The 19080-nt window shown below is 38.8% G+C and overlaps 1 protein-coding gene across 4 annotated transcripts in view; it reads right to left on the bottom strand.

Annotated features, from left to right (window-relative positions):
• The window catches only part of tpk1 (thiamin pyrophosphokinase 1), a 130724-nt gene that overhangs the window by 89696 nt on the left and 21948 nt on the right, over nucleotides 1-19080 (bottom strand). For all 4 annotated transcript variants that reach the window (XM_061921962.1, XM_061921964.1, XM_061921965.1 and 1 more), the window contains 2 exons: nucleotides 17529-17603; nucleotides 1566-1635 (listed from right to left, as the gene is read on the bottom strand). In XM_061921962.1, the coding sequence (XP_061777946.1) occupies nucleotides 1566-1635; nucleotides 17529-17603 (145 nt within the window). The remainder of the gene's footprint in view (nucleotides 1-1565; nucleotides 1636-17528; nucleotides 17604-19080) is intronic.

The following is a 19080-nucleotide window of genomic DNA, read 5'->3' as shown; positions in this document are numbered from 1 at the left end:
AACTTTTGACCACAACCTTACTAGCTGCTCTGTGACATTCGTCTAGCGGCAGACGTGAACTGGGGCTGCACGTCTCTGAGCCACTCAGAATCTGTCTCTCAGAAGGCATTTATTTCAATTTAACAAATCGTGCTAACATGATTAACGGTTAGTTAGTATCGCGTTATTGCTGCTTGGATTGAGATAGGAGCGGTTTAAAAACGCGACTTTCATTTAGAATTATTGCATGCCATGTGTTCAAATGTTTCAGCATATTGCTCTTATGTCCTCCTTTTTTATCAAAAGTAGCGCTACTGTTCCGCCCGGGCACCGCCATTGTGCGATCTGAAGTCACTCTGCACATTGCATGATAACGTCATCCCCACCTGGAAGAACTGTTAAGGGAACAGTTTGAAAAATGGCAAGCAAATTGATATACTGGGAACCTTACTTGTTGTTTTGCTGCTAACGGACTGATATTGCAGATCAATATCGGATTGGAACACCCTTACTAAATACTAAATACAGTAAGAGTGCAAACACAAAAAAATACACCACAACAAACATAAAATGGGCAAAACAAAGAGCAACTCCTTGTAAGCAAGCTAGCATCTACTGCAGTGGTCCCCAACCACCGGGCCGTGGCCCGATTGGTACCGGGTCGCAGAAGAATTTTTTAAATTAATTTTTATTTAAAAAAAAAAAAAAAAAAAAAATTTTAGTTTTTATTAAATCAACATAAAAAACACAATATACAATTAAAATTAGTGCACCAACCACAAAAACCTCCCCTTTTCATGACAAAAACGTTCCTTTTTCATGACAAAAAAAAAAAAAGCATCCCCCCCAACCCCGGGCCGCGGGCCAAATTATTAAGCGTTGACCGGTCCGCAGATACAAAAAGGTTGGGGACCACTGATCTACTGGGTAACCATGTCAAAACATAAACATTTTACATATAATGATGCATTCATAATAACTTAAGGCCTTCCATGGCTAAGGGTCACTATGGCTGCTAGTAGACGTACTTAGCAAATTTGGTCATGTGACTCTGAAGTAAAACCTTAGTGCTGCCCGGACTCACCCAAACTCTACGTCCAGCGGTCAATAGGGAAATTTAGTTTGAGACCGCTGACATAGATGATTGAATATAGGATGGCATCTTGTGGCCTAATAAAACCTACCACCAAAGTTGCTAATCTGCCCTAAAGGGAGAGACCAAACCCCATTTTCATTGACAGCCTTCAAAGAACACACACTCATGTTCACACTCTGCGTGTTAATGTGAAAGTCTGGACACTTCAGGGACCTGAAAAGGCCCCAGATCCATCTCCGAGTCTTCCATTAGCTGGGTACAAATATAGCATTTGGGTACAAAATGTGCAAAAACAGCATTTTTTGGGGGCGACACACACACTGTGCTAAAAATGGTTGTATTTTGGTCACTTTATGCACAAAATCAACCAATCAATACACAGCAGAGGGTAGAAAAATCTTCTATGGTGTATTTATTCTAAAACTGTACAAAAGTAGAATTTCTTTCCTTCTTCATAAACACGCAAATATATTGCAAAACTGACTCTCACCTGTCAGTTTCTCCAGCAGTGATGTGATATAGGCGATTGGCAGCACCATCAGCACATGCCGTCAGGAGAGCTACAAAGAGACAGCAAGACAAAGACAGACATGAGGGAAATAAAACGCTGATAAATTGATGTGAACGGAACACGGGTGGGTCGCACCCTGGAGGATGGATGATAAAACGCACTGGATGATAGAGATAAGACATGGGGTTAGTTAAACAATAGTTCATTTGGTCAGTGTTACACTTTGGTGGCTTTGAATGATGAGACTGCTGTGGATATAATTAATGAGATCGGGCATTTATGAGTGCAAGTAAGCTATACTGATACGGGTGGCTGGGGCTTAGTTTTAGAGCAGTTATGGGTGACTGGTGGGTGGCATCTTTCAGGTATGTTCCCTGGTAATTACTCTGAATGAGCTTTTGGTGAGACATTGTTTAAACGACAGTCCAAGGATTATGCAATTTAAGTATTGCCAGTCATGATACAACTATAATCTCCATGTGTTGGATATAAAATGATCAGTAATAATTGTATTTAATTCGTTCCAAAGCTCCTTCTACGGTATTATTTTTTACCCCCCTCAGACCAACTTTGAAAAAGATTACCGGTAGGTTGTTTCATATTTGAGGTGTTTATACATTCAGACCAACAGGTGGCGCAAAATACTTCCCAAGCTAATCAAGTTTTTCTTACGGACACAAACACACTGTTGACCTTAAGAGATGCAGCTGAGAGTCAGACAGCAGCTTGAAAACGTTTTTAAAGGTTTGCAAACAACAAATGAGGAGTTATGACGCCGATTTTTAAGATTATGCTGATTAATTAGGCAGTTAATAAATGTCTATAGTTAATAAATATTTTACTGACATTTTTCTTTGCTGGATTTTTTTTTTTTAATCAAGTACCAGTATACCGGAAAAACAAGTTCATGTTATATGCATAATTGTGTTTCATTGTGTCCATTAAAATATATACAATTGTATTTCCAATCCCCAAAGAATGTGAAAAAACTATTTTAACATCACAAATCGCCACAATTTCAGACTATGTATATTCCGCTCTGAATGTCTTTGGAAACTTCTGTATAGTTTCGGGGGAACGCTTCTGCTCTGACCATAAGAGCAGATCAGTAATACCGGGGATATTCAAAAAAATTTGAAAAAGATAGGCTATCTATGATTTACTTATTTTTTCTATGCCATAAATAAATAAAAAGCCTGCTAACAATGGAGTCAATGGGGGCTCTTTATTACGACCACAAAACTCTCTAAATAACCATCCTGAAGGAACTCTCCTGAAGGAATAAATAAAGTACCATCTATCTATCTATCTATCTATCTATCTATCCAAAATCCGCCAACAATACTCTACATATATATTGTGACCTGACTGAATATTATCCAAATATTAGCAATATTTTCATTATAAGCGATAATACAAACTATTTTTAGCAGTGAATTGATAGCTGATAGTCTATTACTGCTGCATCGAGTCATGCCTTTCATCTGGATTATAGGAGGATTTAGCCATACATCTGAAAAATGTTCATCTCTGACATTTAATTTATAACTGGAAATGGAGACAAAGACACACTACGCCTGCAGGAAGCAACTATTAATTTAACCCGTCGTGTGGAATATGATACATTTTTCATCAAAACAGAAAATATATCGACATCCTATTAGCGGTCATGGCAATGAGAGCAGACATTGTAGAGAAAGCGATCGTTTTATTATATTTAAAGTTTGTATATCTTGTTTAAAACTTAGCAATACTGCTACATGATGCATAGTGTTTCACTAAAGCTGGATCTGTTTAGCACACAGCTTCTAAAACTTATAGCTAATTCTCCTTATATTCAGGATCAAAAATATAAGGTTCTGGATCATAATTTGTCCAAAAGTAATCGTTGTTGGCTCCCACAAAGTCTGAATGATTTGCATTGTTGTTTATGGGAAAGATTTTCTACGTCACGGATCACATGACTGGCTAGCTCATTATCTCTCAAAATGTCTGGGGAATCTCCGTGAGATTGTTACTATTTGATATTATTTTTTTACTCGCAAACTTTTTAAGTCTTTTGGTGTTAGATATCAGATATATGATAATCGCTTCGATATAGAGGCAATGTGTATTTCCATTTTACTGGTGCTTGAGGGGGGTGGTACTTTTGCCACTTTGATGGATAGTGGTAAAACTGCTGTAACACCTTGTGAAAGCCTTTAAAATGCCAGTGAAGTCGAAATTTGCCCATTTAGGACGTGCCGCAACTCGTGTTTAGGCTGATCCCAGATCTTCCATTATAGGTTAGCGTTTTTAATACTGAGAAATTTCACTTGATCAAGGTATATCTAATATTCCACAAAACAAAATAATGCAACAAGTATGTATGATTCACATTGATCTAATATAGACTCAGTTTTAGTATGGCCAATACTCAAAGCTCTAATCTATCGTATCGGAAGTGAAAAAGTTGTATTATGACACCGCTATAATAAATAGGTGTTAAACAACACAGATTTTATTAATTTCTATAGCCTCTTTTACACAGAGATCCTTAAAAATAGCAGCATTATTTATGGGCTTATGTTGTCTTTAAGTTAAAGTGGAGTGGTAATTGTTTTTGGTGAAAACTAGTACCAATAATGAATCATTAAATTAGGATGAGGACACAGTAAGGTGAATGATGCGGACACATTTGCTACTGGATACGTTTAATATGTTTCAAACATCGATATTTTGTTGATAAGTAATATGCAACCATAGATATTTGATACTTATTTATATTGGCGAATGTCATCACTTACTGCGTATCTCTAGCGTGTGTGTTTGTGCGCTTAGCTGTTGAGTAGCTTTTAGTAGCTTCTAAAACACAATAAAATACAAAACATCTGTATGCGCATGCAACACTTAAAACATTTAGTATATCTATGTGAAATTAAATTATGAAATGGATTAAGCAAATAAATCAAACAATGTACTAATATGATCTAATTTATGGAGGATGTTCAAACCAGGGGCGTCGCCAGACAGATTTCACTGGGGCACGTGCCCCACTGTTGATCTGCAGTGCCCCATTAAAAATGTCACCAATAAAAAAAAAAAACGCTTCAGAGTTTTAAGTCTACATAACATAGACAACAGCGCACATACTACTTAGTATGGTAATTGATTGCTACTGTATTCACTCCACTAACAATGAGCACATGGCTAATTAATATGGTAATTTATTCACGTGTGGATCGAGACTTCTGTTGAGAGAGAGAGAGAGAGAGCGGATGAGAATCACTGCGTGAGGTAGGTAATGTTAGCCAACAACAATTTGTTAATTACATTATTTTGATTTTGATTTGACTCAAACTGTAACTCCTAGATGGATTTAAGAAAGTTATTCGCCCGCAGCAGGGAAGAACAGCGAGGAATGAGAGATGTAAGTGAAGTCCTAGCAAGCTAGGCAACATCATTGTCTTAAGTTGATGCTAAGTTAGCTAACGTTATTCCTTGTATCAAGACAAACATATTCATTTGCTGTAAGAGCTGTCGGGGGAATTTCCAATCAACATGAAACATAATGTTGGTTATAGTCTGCTGGTTCTGCATCAATGATGATTTGGAGTAAGCATGTGTGAGTTGAGTGCTTCTTAAATGGTTTATCTTCAGGAAGAAAAACATTTTTCCATATCATCAAGTCGTGAGCCAAATTTTTAAATCATTCAAGTTTATTTCACAGAAAAATAGCACAGTTGACTTGTCTTGTTAATTGGTGTGACTTTGACTAAAATAATCTTGTTTTGTCACCCAAAAAATGGCTACAGCTAAAGCATCTGGTTTTGTTTCCAGAAAGATGGCTGAAAATATCGGGTTTTGTTGCCCCAATCAGATTTAAAAAATATATATTTCCATGTCTGTCCTGAGTACTCCTCCAACTTGTTAGTCGGTTTGCCTTTTGCTAAAATACTCACTAATAGTCACTAGAAAAATGGCTGAAAATATCTGGTTTTGTAGCCACAATTTGATTTTTTTCTCCCAAAACTTTTTTTTTTTCATGCACACATCTGACTGCGATCACTGAAAATGACACACAATCCACTTTTATGTCACAACCCAGCAGTTGGGAACCATTGGTCAACTGTATAACAGTTACTGTAATATTTCCATGTCTGTCCAGAGTGATTGACCACTTTGCAAAAATGAAAACGAGACGTTACAATTTACTTCTCAGAAAATGATTCCCTGAACAGACACACAACAGTTGTTCATTTATTCTACTACTGTGGCTTTATTGTTTTGTGTATATTTTATAGTTTTGTGTATCTGAAATAAGATTAGCCACATTGCCATAAAAGGACATTAAATAATATAAAAGAACCCAGAGATGGTGGGGTGCTTTATTTTTTGTTTTACTTTTGTAGATGTTAAATTTGCAGATGATCACTGCAATAAATATTTCAAGAAGATTGATTGCTCTTCCTTTTTGCTTTTACCAGTAGCAGTTTAGAAGTCTGGAGTAAAAAAGTGCACAAGTAGGTCAAATGCATTAGTTAATTTCAGGTGGTTAATCAAAGATCCATACAACATATTTATGTATTTTTTATAATAAATAAGTGCTAAAAATGTTTTTGCTTGCGCGCTTTGCACGTTCACATGAATGATTTGTGCCCCAGGTGTGCCCCAGTACAGTATTAGGTCTAGTGACGCACCTGGTTCAAACTACAAAGAAGAATCATGACAAATGTCAAGAATTTAATTGAAAATTAAATATCCATCTCATTGAGCTAATCATAACTGATTTAACAACTTATGAGAAGAATTGATGTATTTAGAACACATTGATGTAAATTGTGTACAAATTGAGAACAGGATGTACTGTATGTGTTAGTAATTGCAATGAAAGGGGGAGGATTAGATAAGCTTTGCTTCTTCCTCCTCCTTTTTGGACATGTTGTATAAAAAATATGTAAAATATGTGATGTATCATATTGATAATGTATACATAGGGCTGGGCGATATATCGATATACTCGATATATTGCAGGTTTGTCTGTGCGAAATAGAAAGTGACTATATCATGATATTCGAGCATACGGTCTCACACAGTTGCTTTTAGCTGCTGGCATTACACTACAGGCTTTTATCACTCTTTCTTGTCTCTCCTTCTCACAGACAGCAAGTGCACCTTCTTACATACGTCACATACTGTCACGTCATACGTCACACACGTATACGCCCTCGCGGAGCGGAGGGGTAGAAGGATGGGTAAAGTTAGCTGTGGTGCTAGCGGAACCATGCGAGTGGTAATACGAGAGAAAGAAGGTGAAAATCTAGTAAAAAATGAAGGAAGAATTAATTCACAAGAAAAACAGCAGGGGCTTCATCATCTGGCGGTGGTTTGGCTTCAAATGAGAATGTCGAACAGACAACCGTAATTTGTCAGGTGTGGTGCTAAACCGTGTCTACAAAAAGTAGCATTGTTGCTAATAAGTAGCATCACTTCAAAAGTCACCTGCTGGAGAACGAATAGTGCTTACTCCGCATATCAACATCTCCATTCGGTGCCACACGGCCACAAAATCATGCACAAAAGTGCACTTTATTTGTTTTAAACTATTGTAGTGGCGTTCTGTACAAAAAGTGCACTTTGATTTAGTGTTTTGATTTAGTGACATCATGCACAAAAGTGCACTAATAGCTTGTTTTAAAATGTCTCTGACAATCTTGGACTTTTTGTTTTGGAAATTACATTAATGTGTGTGCCACTGCTTAATAACTATTTAATAAATACAGTTTTGTTCAATTGACTTAGTTGTGATTTCTTTCTCTGCATGGAAGTTTAAAATAAGTATATATTAATGCAGTATGAAGAAGAATGTATTAATGTAGACACATAGAATCACCATACTGCTGTGATTATATGTATCAATTTTTAATTCAAGGCTACGGCAAAATATTGAGATATGTATTGTGTATCGCGATATGGCCTAAAAACATTGACATATTAAAAAAAGGCCATATCGCCCAGCCCTATGTGTACATGTTCAAAATCGATCTCAACCAACCACCTAAGATCAACCTTGTGTGCTTATTGGAGGACATTTAGATGTTAACTGGATGTCGAGCTGAGCGCAAGTAACTGCCATACAGAGATTTAAGATGCAAGCCGATATATTTGTTTGTTGGGGATATCTGACTCATATCCGTCATCTATATTGGATCGGCACATTCCTTCCGACTCTATATTTAAATTGTTGAACTTTTCAGGTTAAACTATTATCTGATAATTGTATACACTGAGAAGAAAGGGTCCTCACATTAATGGTTTGACTTTTACTGAATGCAGACACTTGTTAAGACTCACCTTCTACTGTAAACTAAAAAAAAAAAAAAACTACATTAATAAGGGAAATATGTGACACCACTATTTTTTTCAGAACTGAGTGTATAAGAAAAATTCACTAAACATTACTTAGAATTCTATTATTGCTCATGTGATTTATTGGGTTGGGAATGTATTTCAACGCTAAAATAAGTCAACAGTGATGTTCAACTTATCCAGACGTTTGCCTGCAGTATTAAAGTTTATGAAATGTGTTTGACGTTTAACAGTGAGGGAGCTCCTACCTGTTTAGATTTTTTTTCATAAGCAGACAAATGATGAGGTTACTTGCTGTTTTTATGATACGCCGCTGCTCAAAATGAGATGCAAAATATTTGCAAATGTATTCTCTTTCATGGCCTCTATTCTATTCATATTGAACCGGCAGACAATTTTTAAGAGCCCTTTTATGTTCAGGGCTGTTTGGATGCACACAGGGGTAAGACTTCAAAGATGTAGTTATGTTTTTTTTCTACTTGCACCTTATGCAAAAGAAGCTTTAGACTGCTCCAAAGAGACGGCCAATCCTTGTACATATCTGCTTTATTTGATAATTTTATTTGAATGTCTCCATTCTTTTGTCAGTCTTTAAGTGGGAGTAGGTGAAAGGCTTTGATTAGAAAAAGGAAACCTTATTAGACTTAATCAATTGCGCCCCTGCTGGTTTTAGCCATAATTCTTAAAAGGCCTCTATCCTACATTTCCCACTGTTCAGACTTAGGCTGCCTCTACACTATAAAAAGGTGGTCCTTGGTCTATGAACATGTTCTATCCTGTAAGTTACGGCTTTTGGATTTCATAATTGTATATTTCATCCTGGGCAGCATTGGGGATATGTTTTTGTTTTCAGGGAGTCTTTTTGAATATGATGCCACAAGCTTGGCACATCTATATTTGGGCAGTTTAGGCCATTCCTATTTGCCCATTTTGCTGTGCAGCACTTCCCAAACGTCACCAGATTGGATGAGAAGCATTGGTTTCCATCCAGGATGTCTCTGCATCAACAAAATAATGAGCAAAGGCTGTGAACGCTTATGCACAAGTATTTGTTTGTTTGTTTGTTTGTTTTTAGTGTAGTTGCAAACATCTTAAAAAAAAAAGTTAAATATGGGGTACCGTCTGGAGAATTTTGAGGATAAAAATATTTTTATTCATTTTGGAATAAGGTTGTAACATAACGTGTGGAAAAAGGGAAGCCCAGTGATTACTTTCCGGATGCACTGTAGTCTGTCAGTAGACTCGATATAGAAGTACTAAAAAATGCTACATGTGTGATGGGGGTATGATGCAAACAAAGGGGGCTCAGCTTGGAGGAGGGCTTCGGCACATAATTTAAGACCACCCATTCAGACCGACATTGCTCCCCGTCAGACCGACATTGCTTGAAGATAGTCTGTAAAACAAAATCTATGCACAATTTTTACTAAAGAACCATCATTTCATGCTATGTATGTGTTAATCTGAAATTCCTTGTTCAATCTGTTTGGTCTGGACACCTGTTCACTCTCTCGCTCATCCACAGTGCGGGGTGCAGCTGGCGCGAGGCAGCAGCACACACCTGATGACAATTAAGCGGTAGCCTATTTAACCTGGCTGCTGACAACATGTGAGCGCCGGAACTTTGTCTACTGTTTTTACCATTTGCCCATGTCATTGGTCTTGCCAGAGAACTCCCTAATTCATCTTGTGCCCATCCTTTCAGGTTTGCCTTATTATTCCTAGCATTGTCTAGAGTCTTTATTTGTACTTTATTTTCTGTTTTACTTCTTTCATTAAGTATTTTTTCCTAGCCTCTTCTAGCGCTTTTGGTTTTTTGAATATCTTACCTCTTAGTAGTTTTTGCATGGTGTGTTTTTTGTGTTTTCTGCAATCGCTTTGTTTTGCTATTTTTTGCTACTTCCTAAATAAACGGAATAACTCTTGCTAACACACCATACGTCTCTGCATCCTTGGGATCCACTCACCTACTCGTTACAATGTAGACCGAAAGGATGTGTTTAAAATGTATATAAAATGTATAAATTAAATCATAACATGTATCCTTTACCATTTTTTTTCTATTGAGTAATGTAATTTTAAAAAATGGAAACAAAATATGAATTGCGACAGGTCTATTTTTCTAAGCTACCCTACTTTAGCGTTTTTTAGACAACACCGTTTTTTGTACACCACTAAGCCTTGATTGCAAAGCGGATGCTTGACTGGCTAATGTGCGATGCTCCCCGTCAGCCAGCTGCTTCACATCAACAAAATGATGAAATAAGGCACTTGGGGTAAACACATGCACAATTTTGATTTAATACAGAGTGTCACCTTCCTTGATTGCCTTATTGAATTGTGTCTGAGTGCAGGATCTGTAAGTAAGTCGCTGTGAGTGAAGCGGTTAAAGGAGAAAGTGGGTGACTGATCGACTAGATGTGGGGTTGAGAGGGTGCGTGACTGAGATAAGCAGCTTGTTCCTACTTCACAACATCACACCTTGCACCTGTTTGAGGTCCTCTTTGATCGCTACTCCGCTCTCTACCCTCCTACGGCTTCTTGGCTCCCTGCTGCTCTACCTCTCGCAGGGGTGATGAAGGGGCCCAGGGGCAGCACATCACAAGCTGAAGTGTTCTCTTTTTGTGTGGGCATGTGTGTGTGTGGGGGGGTCAGTGTGAGAGTGGAGACCTGGCTGGTGAATCACAACCTACAGACACTCACATCCTAACATCTGCTTAGCTTATTAACGTTATTCAAAATACATAAAATATCATGTTGATGGGGGTTCACACAGTGAGATAGCAATGCTTCGCCATCACGGTAGTCTCATCAGAATCTTCTCCTACGGGTCCCATGGGCAAGCATGAGCCAGGAGCAAAACTTATAAAGAAATAATCTTCAGCATTGCTTGTGGCACTTCACAAACCCACCCAAACATTCCTCTCAAACTTGATTTGAAAAGCGGTTTTATCTGAGCGAGAGAAAATGTCCAGATCTGTCACATCCCAGCATCTAGCTGCATCACATATTTGATAAGTCTCATCTGTCTCACAGCAGTCCCGGGAATCTCTCACCGGGTCGGTTTGATGATTTTATTCAACGTGTGTCCCTATATGACTGGCATATTTATTTATTTATAACAACGGTAGTTTTGCTCATATTTTGACTTCCAGCTCAATTTGCAATGCTAAAAATCAGCTGCATGAGTAAAATATTATGCAATGTTATGAGACTAATGAATCCCCATTTTGGTAATCAACAGACAATTTAAGCACCGCAATAACAAACTGTTTTTCAGACCATTGTAATGAGATATTTGGTGTTATTATGCAGTCATTTAAAAACAAACCTGCCAATGCACAATATTTTCAAGTGTTTTGTTTTTCTTTTTGCAATATTTTAAATCCCCTTCATCCTTCATATGGCCCCATCGCCCAACAATATCTTGAGCAAGCAGACTACTAGTTGTGCAAAAATGCATTCTCCCATGTCATTAAAATTTTTCAGGCTAACACAAAGAGCGGTGTCTGTACTAATGTGGGACTGTTAACGCACAAACATTGGAAAGAGCGCAGGTGCCTCACCAGTTGATAAAAATATCAACGCTATTTAGAATTCACACTGATCCAGTTTCATGCTAAATTGACTTCACAAATATTCATAAAACAAGAAGTTTAGAAATATTTTTGGCATCTATTGTACAAATGTTATCCTGTGCATTTACCTTTTGGAGTAACCAAAAAAATCCTATATAAGAGCAAAGCAAATGATTTTGTGTATTCCGCTCATGTAAAATTTGACAAATCTTCCACACAACTTGGACAATAAGACAACAATGAACACAAGATGGCCACTTTAGACACAAATAAAGAAAAATAAGACAAATGCGGGTTGTTTTCTTATTTAGTTGACAGTTGAGGACTTTACTATTATTTTAAATTTAGCATCATAACTCCTCCTTTGTTCCGATTCCAATTTTGATTCTGCTAAACAATTCGGTTCTTTACCGGTTCTTTTATTGATTACTATTTGAGAAAAAAAAAGAGAACAAACAGGTTGATGAGCATCAAATTGGTTTAGTTTAGAGGAAAGATGACCTTACAAAGCCAACAGTGAGGTTTTAAAAGGCAAGTATGCAGCGTGGAAAAAAATAAGTTTTAAAAAATAAAAAGTATTCTTATGTAGAATTTAAAAAAAATAAATAAACGTGGAAATTACACAAGAATGTAACATTTTCAAAACTTCAAAGAATCTTTGTAATCTCCCAAGAAAATATACTGGTCCATGTAACGAGTGTATAGTAGTTTCACAGTTGAATTGCTAACAAGAATAGACGTCTAATATCCATGTTTTAGTTCCACCTGTATACAGGGATGGGAATGAATAATTACAAAATCAGCTGAAAATTGTTTAATGCTAAAACACCGCTTAGGATGCATTTTGAGTCAAAATCTAACAATATTCTTCTGACCAAAATTTCATATTTATTAGCAAATATTTTCATAAAAATGTATCAAGTGATGAAATTTATGTATACAAGTTTACACATATATCAAATTATTGCACACTTTTGGATTATAGACAAAAATAGGCCTACAAATGGATTAACCAGAATTCAAAATATTAAAATTCTGAAATAAATAAGATCGTGTATTGTACCTCTGAATGGACTCGTCTGTCGTAGATTGGTGTGAGAGGAGCCGAGTCAGAGGTGGGAGGCTTCGATAGTTGATTTGAGGCTGCATTTGTGACGATGTTTGACTTCAGCTTGAAGGCAGATCCCAGTGAAAAATTACTTCTCCGTAAACTCACTTTATTAGATGCCTTGCCGATTTCGAGTGGTCAAAGAGTGCCACCTTTACCCGAGATCCATAGTTCACAATGTCCTTGCAATATAAGCACATCCCGGTTCATCGCACTTTGCAATTAAATCGCTGATCAGTTCGTCTACTTCTACGATATTGTTGTTAATCTTCACCTTCAGTTTGATAATTATATCGAGCCATGCCCGGTTCCACTTGTTTCTCACGCCCTTATCGATATCTTTCGCTAATGAAGCATTTCTATCTTGAATAAGCTTAACCATGTCTGAAACTGTTTTGTCAATAAAGAAACGTGTTAATTAAGAGCTTCTGTGTTTTCTTTCCAGATTAGTCGCCGATAAACACAACCAATATAAACATAATACGAGTTCAGAAACGCTCACAATAATTGAGGATCAGGGACTAGATATTGTCGGCAAAAGACGCGTGCATCCGCCTACAACGGGCAATGTCATTGGTTGATATCGTCAGCTGATAGTAGAGCTAGCCAATCTGGTGCCTTCACACATTGGCATTATATTATATAAATGACCCTGGCGGCGCCAAAATCGGCGGAATTCCGCGGATCCACAGAAAATTCCCATCCCTGTGTATAACAATGACTGAATGAAAATGTGGTTGGAGGAAACCAGGAAACCATTTTCTGACTACATTTGAAAATTCACCCCCTGAAAATCAGGAGCACTGTGGCAAATAGTTGCTGGCTATTAACCACAAACTTAGTTACTGCTCGGTGATATTCATCTATCCTGCCCTGAGTCATTGGAGTTTTCCCTGCCGAGGTGAAAGGAGAAGCTGACGGCACAATCATGTGAACTAATGTTACTATTGCCAGCCTCCAAACTAGTAAGAACCTGTCTCTCGTCATGCTCATCTAAATGAAAAGGCATTCATTTCAATTTAAGACGTAATCGTGCTAACATTAGAGGTGGTGTTAGTTAGTACCTGTTGTACCAGTATTTAGGCCACATGACTGCTGTTGGGATGACATCTGAGCGGTTAAAAAATGTGACATTCATTTATAGTTATTGTGTGCTGTGTGTTTGATAGTTTCAGCATAATTTATGTCCTCTTGATGAAATAGTTACCTCGCAGTTATTACAAGTGCTGTTACAATCTTTCTTTGTAAAATGTAGCCAAACTTTTGAGCGCTTCTCCTGCCCGAGCTTCTTGTTGCTGTCTGTTGTCATCCCAACCTGCAAAAGTTGTTACGGGAATCGTTTGAAAAATTGGCAATTGATGAATTGATACACCGATAATTGGTTCCTGTGGTTTCCAATTTCCCATTCCTCATCACGGCCGTCTATTTCAGTCATTAGTGTGTGCGTGAATGAGAGGAAGTGATTTACCGTTAAACCATATTTTTAAAAACATATTTACGGACAAAATTAACCTTTAACAGAAAAAAGTAATGATTTCATTGTTTGTGAAATCCTATTTAATCATATTTTGTTAATCATAATTTATAACTGCCCCTTTTCAAGTGTGTGTGTGTGTGTGTGTGTGTGTGTGTGTGTATGTGTGCGTGCGTGCGTGCGTGTGTGTGTGTGTGTGTGTGTGTGTTTGCGTGCGTGTGTGTACATGCGTGCGTGTGAATGACAGGAAGAAAAGCCATGCCTTAATTGGGTACAACTCTGTTGGCACCATCTGTTGATTTAAATGAATATATCCTTTACACAGACACTATAGGCCCATTTCCACCAAAAGTTCAAAAACTTTTAATTGCCGGAACTATGACATACAAATAATTACATTCACACTACAAAATAGTTACACTAATCAGTGTTGTTCACCACACGGATGCCCCAGAAAAGTTCCTGCCCCATGAAAGTTTATTTTTTTCTCCTTTCATTCTATCAAGTCGCTTACGATACAAAGTTTTAGGAACACCCCAACTATATTCAACCAATCAGTGTTAGACAGCACAGCTGGCCCCTTAAAAGTTACTGCAGGAACTTTTCAAAGTCTCACCTACCTACTAAGAACTAAGATTGATCATTTACCCGGGTAGTTTTTAGTGGAATCGCAGGGGGTTATTTCATTTACATGGGTAAAAGGGAAAGTTCCTGTAAAAGTTCCTGCAGTAGAAAAAGGACTTATGAGACAAACCATCTTTTTAAAAATACAAACCCCGTTTCCATATGAGTTGGGAAATTGTTAGAGACAAATATAAACGGAATACAATTATTTGCAAATCCTTTTCAACACATATTCAATTGAATGCACAACAAAGACAAGATATTTGATGTTCAAACTTAAACTTTATTTTTTTTTGCAAATAATAATTAACTTAAAATTTCATGTCTGCAACACGTGCCAAAGTAGTTGGGAAAGGGCATATTCACCACTGTGTTACATCACCTTTTCTTTGAACAACACTCAATAAACGTTTGGGAACTGAGGAAACTAATTGTTGAAGCTTTGAAAGTGTAATTCTTTCCCATTCTTGCTTTATGTAAAGCTTCAGTCGTTCAACAGTTCGGGGTCTCCGCTGTCGTATTTTACGCTTCATAATGCGCCACACATTTTCGATGGGAGACAGGTCTGGACTGCAGATGGGCCAGGAAAGTACTCGCACTCTTTTTACGAAGCCACGCTGTTGTAACACTTGTCTTGCTGAGATAAGCAGGGGCGTCCATGATAACGTTGCTTGGATGACAACATACGTTGTTCCAAAACTGTATGGACCTTTCAGCATTAATGGTGCCTTCACAGATGTGTAAGTTACCCATGCCTTTGGCACTAATACACCCCAATACCATCACAGAAGCTGGCATTAGAACTTTCCGCCTATAGCAATCTGAATGGTTTTGTTCCTCTTTGTTCTGGAGGACACCACGTCCTCCGTTTCCAAGTATAATTTGAAATGTGGACTCGTCAGACCACAGAACACCTTTCCACTTTGCATCAGGCCATCTTAGGTGAGCTCGGGCCTAGCCAAGGATATTGGCTAGGCCAACAATATCCTGGTTTCAGGATATTTTTGATAAATGGGTTTGCATAGTAGAGTTTTAACTTGCACTTACAAATGTAGCGACCAAGTGTAGTAACTGACGGTGGATCAAAAGTCTGTAGTATCATCGCTTACGTGCAGTGATTTCTCCAAATTCTCTGAACGATTTTGATGATTTTACGGACCGTAGATGGTAAAATCCCTAAATTCCTTGCAATAGCTCATTGAGAAATGTTGTTCCAAAACTGTTCGACAATTTGTCTACAAAGTGGTGACCTTCACCTCATCTTTGTTTGTGAATTACTTAGCATTTCCTGGAAGCTGTTTTTATACCCAATCATAGCACCCAACTTTGCCCAATTAGCCTGCACACCTGTTCAATGTTCCATCAAAGTGTTTGATGAGCATTCCTCAACTTTATCAGTATTTATTGCCACCTTTCCCAACTTCTTCGTCACGTGTTGCTGGCATCAAATTCTAAAGTTGATGATTATTTGCAAAAAAAAATGTTTATCAGTTTGAACATTAAATATGTTGTCTTTGTAGCATATTCAACTGAATATGGGTTGAAAATTATTTGCAAATCATTGTATTCCGTTTATATTTACATCTAAAACAATTTCCCAACTCATATGTAAACGGGGTTTGTACATTCAAAGACAACTTCCATCCATTTCTACCGCTTGTCCTGTTCAGGGTTGCGGGGAGTGCTGGAGCCAATCTCAGCTGCATTCTGGCAGAAGGCGGGGTACACCCTGGATGAGTGACCACCTCATCAAAGGGCCAACACAGATAGACAGACAACATTCACACTCACATTCACACACTAGGGCCAAAATAGTGTTGTAATTCAACCTATCCCCAGGTGCATGTTTTTTGGAGGTGGGAGAAAGCCGGAGTACCCAAGGGGAACCCACGCAGTCACGGGTAGAACATGCAAACTCCACACAGAAAGATCCCGAGCCCAGGATCAAACCCAGGACCTTTTTAAAAAATATATATGTAAAAAAATATATAATGATTTGATAATGTTTATTTCCAATTTCATCGTATTTCTGAACTGCACTTTTTTCACATGGGTCTAGTCTTGTATTGCACCTGGACTTCTCCAAGTCATTGTTGTGTGTGAGTGACAGGAAGACCAGCACTGGGTTATTCGGGAACTAGTCATTTGGCTTTTGCACGTTCGCATCTCAAGACAGTTTGCTAGTCTTGTAATCGTGTCAACGTAGCAGTCATTCAGTCAACAAGTGCTAAAGTATTCAAAAGTTTTATTTCACTTTATTATGATTACTTTCTTTGTCATTAAGAGCTAATGCTTGTGGCAAATTAGGTTTACAGATTTTAACAAAGTCACAGTCAATCTGCGTCTCAGGGCAAGAGACTCATGCTGCATATACATGCAGCATATGGCAGTGCAGGGGAACTTTCTATCGTACTGAATTGGCTTGGTTTGAATATGCTAATTTTTAGGTGGCAATCGAGGAGACAAAGGATGATTAAAGTTGTGGAAAGGAAGGTTATTTATGATGAATATATAATTAAAAGGGGTTCTCACAGGGAATGTGATCAGAGGGCAAAGAGAGAGGTCATGTTAAGTGACAATGTAGCACATGTGGTGCAGCAGAGGCTACAAAGGCTCCATAGCATTTATGAGCAAAAGCAACGGTGAAGCGCTAATGAATGTAGAAAGACAAATAAAGTTAGTGACTTTGTTGCTGACCATTGATTTATGACCACAGTATGTGACCACATGCCAATCCATAACAAAACCTCTCAAAAAGTTTACCAGCCTCTTCTGTCATGAAAATGATGGCAGTTTCAAGCTTGGTGTACCTTTACTCCATAGCACGTGAAGGTAGTCCTTATCCAAAGGCTGATTCAGGATGATCAAACCAATCTTCTGTTTGCCTGTTGAATCAAATAAAGACAATATCAGTGATTGTTGCTGGGCACACACGTCTTGCGTCTCTGATGCATTCAAATATAAAAGATTGCAGTAAACCCCCGATCCATGCGTCCCAGGGACGCACTTCATTTTTACCATGAAACTTTAACAACCAACTTTGTCAGCAGACCAGACAAGTACCGTTTCAACCCTCACGCATCTTTGCTTAGGGCAAATGTGATTGTCTGTATATAGTCTCGCCACTGTCACAACATGCTAGTTTAGCTGGTACCAAAATAATGCAAAAATGCTACAGAAGATTAAGATCAAACCTATTGCTGATCAGCAGACTATTACAGCTGTATTTTCTGCTTCCAGTTCCACTGATCAGACAAGTGATAGTAACTCAACATTGCCTGTATTGTCTCCTCAACTGTGCCTGATACCAAATTAGGTTGCTCTACTTTCTGCATCTTCCTCCCCCAAAAAGTAAACTTTTCTCAATCTTTGGCTTGCTATCACATAAAAAAGGCTGCACTTTTCAGACAACATTTGTTCTGTCTACACTGGACAGTAAATCTGATTTGTTTGCCCTCAAGTGACACAGTTTGAAAAAAATTTTGCCAGCCTAAACACTACAAAGCTCTTGAAATCCGATATTTTCCCATCCGTTTTGGGCCAAATCAGGAGGTAGTTTGAATCCAGTTGGACAACAATCTGATCTTTTTAACGACACTGCGACCTGTTTGCCACTTTTACGTCATTGTGGAGAGGCAAAGCCAACTGGCTGACGGCGGGGCAGGACATGCTGTAATGTAGCCCTGCTCAAGATGGCGGCAAGGAGGCGGAGAATGTGGTGGAGCGGAGAGGCGGGGCGTGCTGGAAGCGCCGCCGCCGCAATCTAATGCAGGTGCATGGATCGCGCACCGGCACACAATTGACATTTCTCCTCTGGCTGTATAGGAGGGAAAGAGTAGGAGAAGCAGCAGCAGAACCTAACGAGCGAAAACGGCCGAGAGCCAGCCGAGAGCCAGCCGAAGACAGCGACGAAGATGCGGCCGACTGAAAGCGAGCGAGGAGCGAGCAGGAGCAGCTGAAAAGCGATCGGACCAAAAGACAAAGCTTGTGTTATTGAATAATAAACAAGAGTCAAACCTGCAAAAGCATGTCCTTCCTTGATGGTCCATGCAACCCACACGACGACGGCAAGAGGCGGTCACAAGTGGCGCCCAACTCGGAAGGACCATCGGAGGCGAGGGAGGACGATTTCCTCTGGACGCTCGTCGGCCCGTTCACCGAGCTGGCGGCAAGCAGCCGTCAAAATTGTCACCTCATGCAGGCGCTGGCGGACAAGATGGGGGGAGGCGGCGACGCCCCCCCCCCCCCAAAGAAGAAGTCAAGGAGGACGCCTGTGAAGTTTTGGCTGAAGCGTCCCACCTGGAAGGCGGGGCTGGGGAGGCTGCAGTGGTGTCTGCAGACCAGCAGAGCGAGCTGTCGGCC

The sequence above is a fragment of the Nerophis ophidion genome, linkage group LG15 (genome assembly GCF_033978795.1).
Source record: "Nerophis ophidion isolate RoL-2023_Sa linkage group LG15, RoL_Noph_v1.0, whole genome shotgun sequence".
Taxonomy (NCBI): Eukaryota; Metazoa; Chordata; class Actinopteri; order Syngnathiformes; family Syngnathidae; genus Nerophis; species Nerophis ophidion.
Note: the sequence above shows the minus strand (reverse complement) of the source record. Positions and strands in the feature narration are given on the sequence as shown.